This window comes from Ornithorhynchus anatinus, chromosome 4 (genome assembly GCF_004115215.2).
Source record: "Ornithorhynchus anatinus isolate Pmale09 chromosome 4, mOrnAna1.pri.v4, whole genome shotgun sequence".
Taxonomy (NCBI): domain Eukaryota; kingdom Metazoa; phylum Chordata; class Mammalia; order Monotremata; family Ornithorhynchidae; genus Ornithorhynchus; species Ornithorhynchus anatinus.
In genome coordinates, this window is record NC_041731.1 from 31,862,767 (window position 1) to 31,877,107 (window position 14,341).

Below are 14,341 nucleotides of genomic sequence, written 5' to 3' on the forward strand. Positions count from 1 at the left end.
CCTGCGAGGAATGGCCGGAGCTACTGACACGGGGGTGACAGAAATAGCGGAGGCCGAAGATCCAGCCTCACGTGGCAAGGCAAGGAGAAGAGTTGGAGAGGGTGGTGGGGGGAGGGAGGCAGAGGGTGAGAAAAGAGACAGAAGAAGGGGACAGGGGCTGAGGAAAAGGAGTAGGGTAGCCATCCAAAAAGGGAGAACATAGACACAGTTTTTCTCTTGGGGGAGGGTGACATTTTATTCCAAAAGTACCAACACATCCATTTTAGAAACTATCTTCCAAATGTGGCTTTTCCCCTCATTCCCAGGCCCCGAAGTGGCCTGACCCTTAAGAGCCAATGAAAGTCAGATCGCTGTGCTTTCAGGCACACCGATAATATGAACAAGAAAGTGTTAAGTGGGAAAAGGCTGAGAGGGAGCCCAGCTAGACACAGAGGCTAGGTCCTTGGAGCTGTTCTGCGGTCACATCAGTGTCACACTTACTCAAGCCAGGAGGACCTTGGGTCTCTGTTGTTTAAAAAGGCCCCAGGGATCAGGGCCCAACAAGCCTGGTCTAGAACATGAGGCCAGTGCAGGGAACCAGGACATGTAGGGCATGGAGTGGTCCCAGGGATGACGAGAACTGCCTGGGTTGTAGCTGGCCACTGACAGATCTTGCAAATTCCAGACAAGGAGACATCACACACATCAGCGTGGAGAGTCAGAAGAACCTGGGTTCTAATCCTGGCTCTGCCACGTGTCTGCTGTATGACCTTGGGCAAGTGACAACTTCTCTGGACCTCAGTTACCTCATCTGCAAAATGGGGATTAATAATAATAATAATAATAATGTTGGTATTTGTTAAGTGCTTACTATGTGCAGAGCACTGTTCTAAGTGCTGGGGGAGATACAGGGGAATCAGGTTGTCCCACGTGAGGCTCACAGTCTTAATCCCCATTTTACAGATGAGGTCACTGAGGCAAACAGAAGTGAAGTGACTTGCCCACAATCACACAGCTGACAAGTGGCAGAGCCAGGATTCAAACCCATAACCTCTGACTCCCAAGCCCGGGCTCTTTCCTCTGAGCCACGCTGATTAAGAGTGTGAGCCCCATACGGGATAGGGGACTGAGTCCAACCGGATTAACTTGTATCTACCCCAGTGTTTAGAACAGGGCTTGGTACATAGTAAACGCTTAAGTACCATCATTATTATTATTATTTATTATTATACCAGATAAGCATCAACGATCTTGTGCAATCCTAGCACATTTCTCCGGGGGGGATCTCTGAGCCCCACACTTGTTCTAGAGCCTGTGTGTTCCCCTGCCAATCTGTCAAACCTTCGGCGCTTTATCTAAATTGTGCAATTCGGCAGATGGAGCTGTGGAGCAGACAAATGGTGGGGAGCCAGTCAGTCGATCCTACTTATAATAATGTTGGTATTTGTTAAGCGCTTACTATGTGCAGAGCACTGTTCTAAGCGCCGGGGGGAGATACGGGGTAATCAGGTTGTGCCACGTGAGGCTCACAGTCTTCATCCCCATTTTACAGATGAGGTAACTGAGGCACAGAGAAGTGAAATGACTTGCCCACAGTCACACAGCTGACAGGTGGCAGAGTCGGGATTCGAACCCATGATCTCTGGCTCCCTCGAGCACTCCCTGTGTGCAGAGCGCTTGGGAGAGTAAAATATAACAGACACATTCCCTGCCCACAAGGAATTTAAAGTCTAGATTCAGATTTAGAACCCAGGTCCTTCTGTCTCCCAGGCTTGTGCTCTATAATAATGTGGGTATTTGTTAAACGCTTACTATGTGCCAAGCGCTGTTCTCAGCGCTGGAGGAAATATGAGTTAATCAGGTTGTCCCAAGTAGGGCTCACAGTCTTCATCCCCATTTTCCAGATGAGGTAACTGAGGCTCAGAGAAGTGAAGTGACTTGACCAAGGTCACACAGCTGACAAGCAGTGGAGCCGGGATCCACCAGGTCATGCTGCTTCGTGGGTTCTAAATGTGGGACTTTGGCAAGTCACTTCACTTCTCTGGGCCTCACTTCCCTCATTTGGAAAATGGGGATTGAGACTGTGAGCCCCACATGAGAGCACCTGATTACCTTGTATCTCCCCCAGCGTTTAGAACAGTGCTTGGCACATAGTAAGCGCTTAACAAATACATTATTATTCTCCCCCGTTTAGACTGTGAGCCCACTGTTGGGCAGGGATTGTCTCTATCTGTTGCCGAATTGTACAGTCCAAGCGCTTAGTCCAGTGCTCTGCACATAGTAAGCACTCAATAAATACGATTAAATGAATTATTATTATATGATTATTATTATTATTCTCCTTCAGCTCCGAAGCAGCTGCAGGACGCAAGGATGAAGGGGTGGCAGACTTTTCGCCCACCACTCACTCCACCCCCATTGAAGTTCCGCACGACTGCCCGGCCTTAGGAACTATTCATTCATTCAATAGGATTTATTGAGCGCTTACTATGTGCAAAGCACTGTACTAAGTGCTTGGAATGTACAAATCGGTAACAGAGACAGTCCCTGCCCTTTGATGGGCTTACAGTCTAATCGGGGGAGACAGACAGGCAAGAACAATAGCAGTAAATAGAATCAAGGGGATGAACATCTCATTTAAACAATAGCAAATAAATATTCATTCAATAGTATTTATTGAGCGCTTACTATGTGCAGAGCACTGTACTAAGCGCTTGGAATCTACAAATAGGTAACAGATAGAGACAGTCCCTGCCCTTTGATGGGCTTACAGTCTAATCAAGTAGACAGACAAGAACAATAGCAATAAATATGAATCAAGGTGATGTACATCTCATTAACAAAATAATAGAATCATGGTGATATACATCTCATTAATGTACAGGGAAGCAGTGTGGCTCCGTGGAAAGAGCCTGGGCTTGGGAGCCAGAGGTCATGGGTTCGAATCCCGACTCTGCCACCTGTCAGCTGTGTGACTGTGGGCAAGTCACTTCACTTCTCTGTGCCTCAGTTACCTCATCTGTAAAATGGGGATTAACAGCGAGCCTCCCGTGGGACAACCTGATTACCCTGTATCTACCCCCGTGCTTAGAACAGTGCTCTGCACACAGTAAGCACTTAACAAATACCAACATTATTATTATTATTAACAGATGGAGACAGTCCCTGCCCTTTGACGGGCGTACAGTCTAATCGGGGGAGACAGACAGACAATAACAATAGCAATAAATAGAATCAAGGGGATGAACATCTCATTAAAACAATAGCAAATAAATAGAATCATGGTGATGTACATCTCATTAACAAAATAATAGAATCACGGTGAGGTACATCTCGTGTCTCAGTGGAAAGAGCCCGGGCTTGGGAGTCAGAGGTCATGGGTTTGAATCCCGGCTCTGCCACTTGTCAGTTGGGGGACTGTGGGCAAGTCATTTCACTTCTCTGGGCCTCAGTGACCTCATCTGTAAAATGGGGATGAAGACTGTGAGCCTCCCGTGGGACAACCCAATTCCCCTGTATCTCCCCCAGCGCTTAGAACAGTGCTCTGCACATAGTAAGCGCTTAAATACCAACGTTATTATTAATAATAATCAATAATATTGATATTAATTAAATAGTATTGATAGTAATAATAACAATCAATTAATCATCAGTAATATTAACTGATATTAATTAATTAAATGCTATTATTAATATCAATAATATTAATAATAACGTTGGTATTTGTTAAGCGCTTACTGTCTGCAAAGCACAAAATAGTTCATCTCATTAACAAAAATAAAAATAACAACTAACTAAAAACGAACTAACTAAAAACTAACTAGCTAACTAACTAAAAATAAAACTACATTTCCCATGATGCCCCGGAGGGGCACAACTCCCGCCATGCAATGGGATTCGGGGCGGAAGATGGCGCGTCGCCGCTCCAGACCACGTGACTCGGGTCCTTTTTCCCCCCAAAGACTACAATTCCCGAAGTGCTCCGCGGCGCGGGGCCGGAAGGAGCGGCACCCGGAAGTGGCATTGGGCAATTGGAGAGCGGGGCTCGCGGAGATGGTGAGAGGAAGGGGTGGGCGACGGGGGCCCGGTGGCGGCCAAAATAGGTCGAGCGCGAACGGCATTAGGGCCTGGACACCCTCTGACCACCCCCTTCCCCGGCTGCCCCGAGGGGCCTGGGTTTAAATTAATAATAATAATGATAATAATGAATATATTTGTTAATTACTATGTGCCAAACACTGTGCTAAGCGCTGGGGGGGGGAGATAGAGAAGCAGCGTGGCTCAGTGGCAAGAGCCCGGGCTTGGGAGTCAGAGGTCCTGGGTTCGAATCCCGGCTCTGCCACTTAGCTGGGGGACTGGGGGCAAGTCACTTAATAATGGTGGTATTGGTTAAGCGCTTACTAGGTGCAAAGCACTGTTCTGTGCGCTGGGGGGATGCCAGGGGATCAAGTGGGGCTCCCAGTCTTCATCCCCATTTTACCTAATAATGTCAGTATTATTCGTCATTTTACCTAATAATAATGTCAGTATTTGTTAAGCGCTTACTGTGTGCAGAGCACTGTTCTAAGCGCTGGGGGACATACAGGGGAATCAGGCTGTCCCACGTGAGGCTCACAATCTTCATCCCCATTTTAATAATAATAATGTCGGTATTTGTTAAGCGCTTACTATGTGCAGAGCACTGTTCTGTGCCCTGGGGGGATACAGGGGAATTAGGTTGTCCCACGTGGGGCTCCCAGTCTTCATCCCCATTTTAATAATAATAATGTCTGAATTTGTTAAGCGCTTACTAGGTGCAAAGCACTGTTCTGTGCGCTGGGGGGATACAAGGTGATCAGGTTGTACCTCTTGGGGCTCACAGTCTTCATCCCTATTTATTTTGTTAAAGAGCTGTACATCACCCTGATTCTGTTTATTTGCTATCGTTTTAATGAGATGTTCTTCCCCTTGATTCTATTTATTGCCATTGTTCTTGTCTGTCCGTCTCCCCCGCTTAGACTGTAAGCCCGTCATTGGGCAGGGACTGTATCCGTTGCCGATTTGTACATTCCAAGCACTTAGTCCAGTGCTCTGCACATAGTCAGCACTCAATAAATACTATTGAATGAATGAATCCCTATTTTAATAATAATGTCTGTATTTGTTAAGCGCTGACTATGTGCAGAGCACTGTTCTAAGTGCTGGGGGAGATACAGGGGAATGAGGTGGTCCTACGTGGGGCTCCCAGGCTTCATCCCCATTTTACAGATGAGGTCACTGAGGCACAGAGACAGTTAAGTGACTTACCCAAAGTTATACAGCTGGCAAGTGGTGGATCCGGGATTCGAACCCATGACCTCTGACTCCCAAGCCCAGGCTCTTTCCACTGAGCCGCGCTGCTTCTCCTGTGCCTCAGTGACCTCATCTGTAAAATGGGGATTAAGACTGTGAGCCTCAGGTGGGACAACCTGATGACCCTGTGTCTCCCCCAGCACTTAGAACAGTGCTCTGCACATAGTAAGTGCTTAACAAATGCCAACATTATTACAAGGTCATCAGGTTGCCCCCTGTGGGGCTGACAGTCTTAATCACAGTGGTTTGCAGAGAAGCAGCCTCATTTAGGGGAAAGAGCCTGGGCTTGGGAGTCAGAGGTCATGGGTTCTAATCCCGCCTCCGCCCCTTGTCGGCTGTGTGACTTTGGACAACTCACTTCACTTCTCTAGGCCTCGGTTATCTCATCTGGAAAATGGGGATTAAGACTGTAAGCCCCACGTGGGACAACCGGATAACCTTGTAACTACCCCCAGCGCTTAGAACAGTCCTTGGTACCTAGTAAGCGCTTAACAAATATCATCATTATTATTATCATTATTAACCCCCATTTTACAGATGAGGTAACCGAGGCACAGAGAAGTGAAGCGGCTTGCCTAAAGTGACACAGCTGACAAGTGGCAGAGCAGGGATTAGAACCCATGACCTCTGACTCCCAAGCCTGTGCTTTTTCCACTAAGCCACACTGCGAAGGAGAGGGGCATCGCTGGGGAGGGTGAAACTCTCACTTGCAGGGGAATGGCTGAAATGGGGAGGGGGCAGAGGAGGGAAGGGATTCCGAGCGGTCTTGCCAAGGCTGAAGACAGGCAGGATTCCGGTGTGGGAGAATTTGGCCAGTAATAATAATGATAACTGTGGTATTTGTTAAGCGCTTACCGTGTACCCGGCACTGTACTAAATGCTGGGCTGTCCCAGCCTTTTCCTACCAGGAATATGGCATGCAGGCACCCGGGAGATAATAATAATCATAGTTATGGCATTTGTTAAGTGCTTACCTATGTGCCAGACAATGTACTAAGTGCTGGGGTGGAATCAAGCAAATTGGGTTGGACACAGTCCCTATCCCATGTGGGGTTCACAGTCTCAATCCCCATTTTACAGAGGAGAGAACTGAGGTCCAAAGAAGTGAAGTGATTTGCCCAAGGTCACACAGTAGACAAGTGGCAGAATCGGGATTAGAACCCGTGACCTTCTGACTCCCATGCTCTATCCACTATGCCATGCTCGGTTTTTGATGTTGTTGGTTTTTGTTTTTTGTTTTGTTTTTTGAAAATGGTATTTGTTAAGCGCTTACTATATGCCAGGCACTATAGTAAGTGCCGGGGTAGATACAAGCTAATCAGGTTGGACCCAGTCCATGGCCCACATGGGCTCACAGTCTTAATCCCTGTTTTACAGAAGAGGTAATGGAGGCAGGGAAGGGAAGAAACACTGTGGCCTAGTGGAGTCAGAAGGACCTGGGTTCTAATCCCTGCTCTGCTTTGTGACCTTGGGCAACTCAATAATAATAATAATAATTACAGTCCTGGTTAAGGGTTTACTTGGTGCCAAGCACTGTTTTAAGCACTGGAGTAGCTACAGGTTAATCAAGTTGGACACAGTTGAACACTTTACGTCATTTCTCTGAGCCTCCATTACCTCATCTGTAATACGGGACTAAGACTGTGAACCCCATGTGGGACAGGGACTGTGTTCAACCTGACAAGCTTGTATTTATGCCAGCACTTAGTACAGTGCCTGGCACATAGTGAGCTCTTAACAAATACCATTTTTCAAAAACGTGACTTGCCCAAGGTCATACAAGATAAGTGGCAGAGCCGGGACTAGAACCCAGGTCCTTCTGACTCCCAGGCCCGTGCTCTTTCACTAGGCCATGCTGCTTTTCAGGGTTCCCCTGCTCTATGGCGGGTCCAGGGCATCAGCCTCCACAGCAGCCTGAACGGTGGACTCATAAGGCTGCCCCAAAACAAACAGAAAAATTCAAATAAAACTTTTGACCGACTCAAACTTACTCTCATTGCCCTTCTCTCGCCTACCCAGAAGAGGATGGCGTAGCTCCTTGACTTTCTCTTTTCCAGTAGAACTAATGGCCACACTTCAGACTCCTAATACAAGGAGGTGCTATCAATCAGTGGTATTTACTGAGCCCTTACTATGTGCAGAGCCCTGTACTAAGCGCTTGGGAGAGTACAGTACAGCAGAATCAGCGGACCCATTCGCTGCCCATAACGAGCTTACAATTTAGAGGGGGAGACAGACATTAATATAAATAAATAATTTATAATGTGTAATTTAAAGGTGTGTACACAAGTCCTGTGGAGTTGGGGATGGGGTGAATATTAAATATCCAGAGGTCACAGTTCCAAGTGCATAGGTGACACAGAAGTGTGACCCAATCTGATTCTTGGGGTTTAGGGACACTCATTTAGCCAAGTCTAGACCTCAAGAGAGCACGGAACCATCAAGCCCCTCCAACCTGTCCCATCCCCTTTGCAATAGTCCGTAGCAAACCATTTGCTGGTATCAGAATGTCTCTTCTTCCAAGTGTTTGGCTACTGAAACAAAACTAGCTTGGCTAATCAGAGAAACAACTCAGTGAACCAAACCAAAGTGTCTCCATACCTTTTAGAGGGACAAAGACCTTCTGTGGTGTGAACTTTCAGTCGTCTCAACTAATCAAACTTTCTCTTACCCACTTCTGCCGAAGTTTCACCGCCAAGTTTTAGAATCCCAAAAACAGAGTTGGAGAAGATTGCTAAAGACCATTTAGTTCATGATCAGTTTCTGGGCAAGAGATCGGAGGAGAGGGCATCTCTGCTCTTTGGAAGAACCTCCAAGGAAGGCGATATGGATGGCTCATGTTTCTATGACGCTTTCATTTTTCCAAAGCTTATTTTGTTCTCAAAACACCTGAGGTATTATTCCCATTTTACAGGTGAGTAACCCTAGGCCTAGAGAGGTCAAGTATATTGGCCGAGGTCACTCAACAGACCAGCGGCCCGGCTGGGATGGGAACTCAGCACTTCTGGACTCCCAAACCTGTGGCCTTTCACTAGACCACCTTACTGTCTTAGGCTCCTTACTTCCCTGGGTCAGCTCCTGTGTCAGAGAGATTCAGGCAAGACCAGTGAGCCCTCTACCCTCCCTTCCTTACCTTGTCAAGATAACGATCACCATATCACTGGTTCCGAGGCTCATGCTGGTGCCCTCAGACCCCTCAGGGTCAGGGATCCTCTGTGACAGGAGCTTTAAAACCAGAATCCTCCTCACGGACACAGTCAAGCGGGGGCAACCAAAAAGCTGTACCCGGAAGGGATACAGTTTGCCCTTTTTTTGGGAGGAGTAGAGCAACCCCATCACTCACCTGCCTTGAGGGGAGGCATTTGGGCCTTTTTTTGTGTGTGTGGTACTTGTTAAGTGCTTTCTAAGTTCCAGGCACTGTACTCCACACTGGGGGAGATACCAGGTAGTCAGTTTGGACACAGTCCCTGTCCCACAAGGGGCTCACAGTCTTGATCCTCATTTTGCAGGTGAGGGAACTGAGGCCCAGAAAAATGAAGTGACTTGTCCAAGGTCACACAGCAGACAAGTGGCAGAGGGGGATTAGAACCCAGGTCCTTCTGTCTCCCAGGCCCGTGCTCTAACCACTAGACCACACTGCTTCTCTTGTACTGAAGAACAAGGGGAAATAAACCTGCCCCCCCAGGGTCTGAGGGAGGAGATGGGATGAGTGGCATATCTCTCAGGTCTTTTTTGAAGAGGTGGGACTTTGGCTGTATTTCACGCTCTACAGGGGGGCCAGAGCTTTGTTTTCACCTCATGGGTAGCATTTGGGGGCTCCCATTGGTGGGATTTAGGCTTATGGTACAGCTAGAGGTAGCTGTCAGGACTAACGGGTGTGAGTGTGAATAAGCCCTGGAACAGGTTACCCAAAGAGACACTGAGTTCTTAGGTGGATTTTTTTTTTTAGCAGGTCCATTAGACCCCTGCCCTCTGCCTGGAGCTTTTCGGTTTGCCTGAAGGCAGAGGAGCGGACTGAATGATCCCCAGAGCCAAGAAGCCCCATTCAGGTTTCTAAAATGACCCCAGCTAGTGTCCCGGTCAGGAGCCCAGGTTCTGCCCTCATCACTTTGGGCAAACTTCTACCCCTTCAATTGCCTCTTTTTCCCCACCGAAAATCTGAAGAGGGCAGTCCCTAGGGGGCTGGTGAGAAGGAATGCGAACACACATGCTGGGCAGAGGTGGGCCAGAGGCACACAGGGCATGTGGCGATGTTCCCAAATCTGACCCTTCATCTTCTTTTCAGGCTACAGGAACAGACCAGCTGGTTGGACTTGGCCTTGTGGCCTTTAGCCTTGTGGTCTTCACCTACTACACCATCTGGATTATAATCCTGGTATGAGCCCCATCTCGTGGCATTGATCGCCCCAGCGGGCTGACCCTTGCCCTTGGTTCTGGGACTTGGTTTTGGGACGTGGTAGAGGGGAACGGGAAGAGGCAGAGGCCACAGGGTTTGCAGAGGGCTGGCTCTCTCCCTATCTCTAGCCAGCCATGGATCCCCACCCCCCTTCAGCAGGGACCCCCGAGAAGACCCGACACATAAGGTTAGGCAGCACCTTGTCTTAACCCAGGCTGGAAGGCCAATACGATTTTTTTTGTCCAAACCCCCAGGATTGACCCCATCGCCCCTTTTCTGCAGGCCCCCACCATCCCCTGGATTGGCCCATGGGGCTGACGCTCGCCCCTTGGCATTTAGCATCTGCCGGTCCCTGGGAGGAAGGGTCTGGGTCTCTTCCATTGGATGCTGGTGGGGGTGGCTCCAAGCAGGAATGCTGATGTGTAACTGTCCTCATCCCTCTGCCTTCAACCTCAGCCCTTCATCGACAGCGATCACGTGATCCACAAGTACTTTCTGCCCCGTGAATATGCGGTCACGATCCCCTTGGTCGTGGGGCTGATCCTGCTCCTGTTCGTCGGTGAGTAGCGCCGTGTGTTCGGGCTCCTCACCACCACCTTCGTGTCCTTTGACTCCTTGAGGTCAAGAGCCACATCTTCTCCCTCTGGAGCTTCTCCCGTCCCCGGTACTGAGCTCCAAATGACATGGGATGGAGCCGGCTGTCAGGACTCAGCCCTCCCGGCCTGTAAGACAGTCTGTAGATGGGGTCTAGGCGCTGGGGTGGATACAAGCAAATCACGTTGGACACAGTCCCTGTCCCACATGGGGCTCACTGTTTTAATCCCCATTTCACAGATGAGGTAACTGGGGCCCAAAGAAGTGAAGTGGTTTGCCCAAGGTCACACAGCAGACAGGTGGCGGAGCCGGGATTAGAACCCAGGTCCTTCTGACTCCCAGGCCCGTGTTCTGTGCGCTAGGCTACACTTCCCGAGGCACATGTGCCCGAGGGTGGTTGAGGAAAAATTGTCCCTTCACAGTCCTTAATGTTCCCGGACAGTAAGGGAGCTGGGAAGGGGCTCCTTGTCCTTCAAAACTGCCGGATCCCAGCCGCCGGGAGGGGTCTCACAAGCTCTCTCTTTCTCCCATATTCCAGGAATATTCATCACATATGTGATGCTGAAGAACAGGAAGCCCACCAAGAAGTCAAACTGAGAAGGCAGCCAGGTCAGGGATGGGGCAAGAGGCATAAAGGAGCTGGCCTGGTCCAGGGGCTGCCCCTCTTCATCGTTCCCTCCCCCCTGCCCTCCCCCACTCTCTCTCTGACAGCGGAGAGCAGTGCAGCCAACCCTGAGACCAACGAGCTGAGGTCAGTCGTCCGTCAGGTCCAAGCTCTTATGGAGCGGCATGATGACAGCGTAAAATAAGGTGCCGAGGTGGAGCCCAGTCCCGGCTCTGTCCCAGAATCACTCGGCTGGTGTCGGAGCCCCCGGGTCACCGCTGCTCACTTTGGCCCTAGGACCGTAGCGTGAGCTGAATTCTCCCTGGCCTCAGGCTCGTGGGCTTCCAGCGACTTCCCCATCTTTCCTGACTTCCACTGGGTTCCACATAAATGACCTCTTAGGAGGAGCGAGGGCAGTGGATCCTCGTTCCTCATCCCGCGTCATATCCCCTTCCTCCCTGGCCCTTCTCATGGCTGTTCCAGCCACATTTCCTCCAGCCCCTTCCTTGTCGTCTTTACCTCTTGCGATGGGGCAAGGCAGCTGTCCGGAGGCATTGCCGAGGTGGTCTCGGCAGACACTCTCCGTCTGTCCCGCCGACCCCATCGTTGCCAGAAGAGTTCTCAACGCTCCGACTTATCTCTTGACCCAGAAGGAGAGGAAGAGCCACAGACTGCAGAGACCTCAATCCGTGTGGACCAAGGCTGGTGCAGAGGTTACCAGCCTGGCGTCGGTTTCCCTGGGGTTGAGGGGGACCAGGTGCTCTACCAGTTAGACTGCTGAGTGGCTCTCCGCACTCCAGAGCCACAGAGTCAACAGTTTCATTCACATCTCATTAAATATTTCAACCATTTCTGCCGCTGTCCTTCGTCCCGCCCAGTGGGTGGCTAGCAGAGAAAATCATCATCAGCAGGTTCCAGAGGGTTCTTTTGTCTGTCTGTTTTTCCTGTTTTTTAATGGTATTTGTTAAGCACTTACTACGTGCCAAGCACTGTACAAAGCGCTGGAATAGACACAGGCTAATCAGGTTGGACGTAGTCCATGACCCACATGGGGTTCAAGCTCAATCCCCATTTTACAGATGGCTTAGTGGATAGAGCGTGTGGCTGGGAGTCGGAAGGTCATGGGTTCTAATCCTGACTCCGCCACATGTCTGCTATATGGCCTTGGGCAAGCCACTTCACTTCTCTGGGCCTCAGTTACCTCATCTGTAAAATGGGGACGAAGGCTGTTTCTCCAAGTTCCTACTGGGCCCCACCACCATGGGGAACGCCTTAGGTCAGAAGCTGAGAGAGCCCTGGATGCCCAGAAAATAGGAGTTGGGGGCGGAGGGGACACCCCTAGTGTGAGAAGCAGCGTGACTCAGTGGAAAGAGCATGGGCTGGGGAGTCACAGGTCAAATCCCGGCTCCACCGCTTGTCAGCTGGGTGACTTCGGGCAAGTCACTTAACTTCTCTGTGCCTCAGCTACCTCATCTGAAAATGGGAATTAAAACTGTGAGCCCCACGTGGGACAACCTGATCACCTTGTATGCTTGGAACAGTGCTGGGCACATAATAAGCGCTTAACAAATGCCATCATTATTATTATTATTATTAATAATCAGTTGGAGCTGCTGGGGCTTGGAGTCTCCGGAAGAACACGGTGAATTGGCACACGTGCAACATTCCAGGTGGGCGAAGAGGCCCCCCAACTGCTGGACTGGCTGCTCCCTCAGTCCAAGGAGGAATGAGGATGGGGTGGGGACGGGGTCTACCCTACATTCGGCCTGCCTTCCCGGGCCCCTGCGGGCTCCTCACGGGCCTTGGATCGAGCCTGACTCCCGCTGCCTGCATCCTCGTCCCTCAGCCCAGGACCCTCAGCAGCCTAAGACAAAGCTGAACCGGGTGCCGACTGTCAGGACGGTGCCCTGGAGCCCGCATTTCGATCCCGATGTCTCTGGTGGGGGAAGCCACCTGGGAACCACGGCATAGTGGGTGGAACACGGGTTGGGGAGTCAGAGGTCATGGATTCTAATCCTGGCTCTGCCACTTGTCTGCTGTGTGACCCTGGGCAAGTCGCTTCACGTCTCTGGGCCTCAGTTACCTCATCTGGAAAATGGGGATTGAGACTGTACCCGACGTGGGAAAGGGACTGTGTCGAGCCCGATTTGACTGTCTTTCCCCCACAGCGCTTAACACAGTGCCCAGCACATAGTAAGCACTTAACAAGTACCATGATTATCAGTAATAGTATTAGTGGGAGAGGGCCTGTGCCCAACCCGATTTGCTTGTATCCAGCCCAGAGGTTTAGCACAGTGCCAGGCACACAGTAAGCGCTTAGAGCCAAAGGTTTTGGGTTCTAATCCCGGCTCTGCCACTTGTCAATTGGGTGACTTCGGGCAAGTTGCTTAACTTCTCTGTGCCTCAGTTACCTCATCTGTAAAATGGGGATTAAAACTGTGAACCCCATGTGGGACCACCTGATTACCTTGTACCCCCAACCCCCAGCACTTAGAATAGTGCTTGGCACAAAGTAAGCACTTAAATTATTATTACCCCAGCACTTAGAACAGTTTTTGGCACATAGTAAGTGTTTAAATGCCATTATTATTATTACCCCAGTGCTTAGAACAGTGTTTGGCACATAGTAAGCACTTAACAAATACCATCATTATTATTATTATTATTGTCCTAGCAATTAGAGCAGTGCTTGGTGCATAGCACTTAAATGCCATTATTATTATTATTATTATTATTATTATTATTATTATTATTATTATCCCAGCAATTGGAACAGTGTTTGGCACATAGTAAGCATTTAAATGCCATCATTAGTATTATTATTATTCCAGTGCGTAGAACAGTGCTTGGCACATAGTAAGCACTTAAAAAATGCCATTATTGGTGGTAGTACTATTACCCCAGCAATTAAAACAGTGCTTGGCACACAGTAAGTGCTTAACAAATGCCATTATTATTATCATCATCATTATTATTATCACCCCAGCGCTTAGAACAGTTCTTGGCACGTAGTAAGCGTTTAAATGCCATCATTAGTATTATGACCCCAGCGCTTAGAGGAGTGCTTGGCCCATAGTGAGCGCTTAACAAATGCCATCATTAGTATCGTTATTATTATTACCCCAGCGCTTAGCACAGTGCTTGGCACGTAGTCAGCGCTTAACAAATGCCATCGTTACGGTGATATCATCCTTACCCCAGCGCTTAGAACAGTGCTTGGCACGCAGTCGGCTCTGATTAACGACGGTCCTCATTATTAGTCTCTAGTGGTTAATCGGAAGGGCGGGTGGGGTCCCGAGGGGGCGGGGAGGGAGGAGGGAAGCCAGGCAGCGGGGCTGGGGGGGAAACTGAGGCCCGGGGGAGGGAGGGAGGGAGGGAGGAGAGGGGCGGGCCGGGCGGGACTGCGGCGCCGGGAGGAGGGGCCGGACACTGGCCAC

The 14,341-nt window shown here is 49.7% G+C and overlaps 1 protein-coding gene across 2 annotated transcripts; it reads left to right on the top strand.

The window, feature by feature from the left end:
• The first annotated feature begins 3,957 nt into the window (after window positions 1–3,957).
• On the top strand, window positions 3,958–11,756 carry DPM2 (dolichyl-phosphate mannosyltransferase subunit 2, regulatory). Of its 2 annotated transcripts, XM_029064197.2 has the most exons (5): window positions 3,958–4,035; window positions 9,596–9,685; window positions 10,163–10,265; window positions 10,839–10,909; window positions 11,012–11,756. In XM_029064197.2, exons 1-4 carry the CDS (start codon window positions 4,033–4,035, stop codon window positions 10,895–10,897), a joined length of 255 nt encoding a protein of 84 aa, XP_028920030.1. In that variant the 5' UTR covers window positions 3,958–4,032; the 3' UTR covers window positions 10,898–10,909; window positions 11,012–11,756. The 2 variants fall into 2 exon arrangements, with proteins under 2 accessions (XP_028920030.1, XP_007663098.1); XM_007664908.3 differs by having other exon boundaries at window positions 10,839–11,756.
• Window positions 11,757–14,341: the final 2,585 nt, after the last annotated feature.

Bases quoted from the DNA above. Each gene is read 5' to 3' on its own strand.
- DPM2 (XM_007664908.3), top strand. The intron at 9,686-10,162 runs GTATGAGCCCCA...CTTCAACCTCAG, and splicing joins CCATCTGGATTATAATCCTG to CCCTTCATCGACAGCGATCA. The intron at 10,266-10,838 runs GTGAGTAGCGCC...CCCATATTCCAG, and splicing joins GATCCTGCTCCTGTTCGTCG to GAATATTCATCACATATGTG.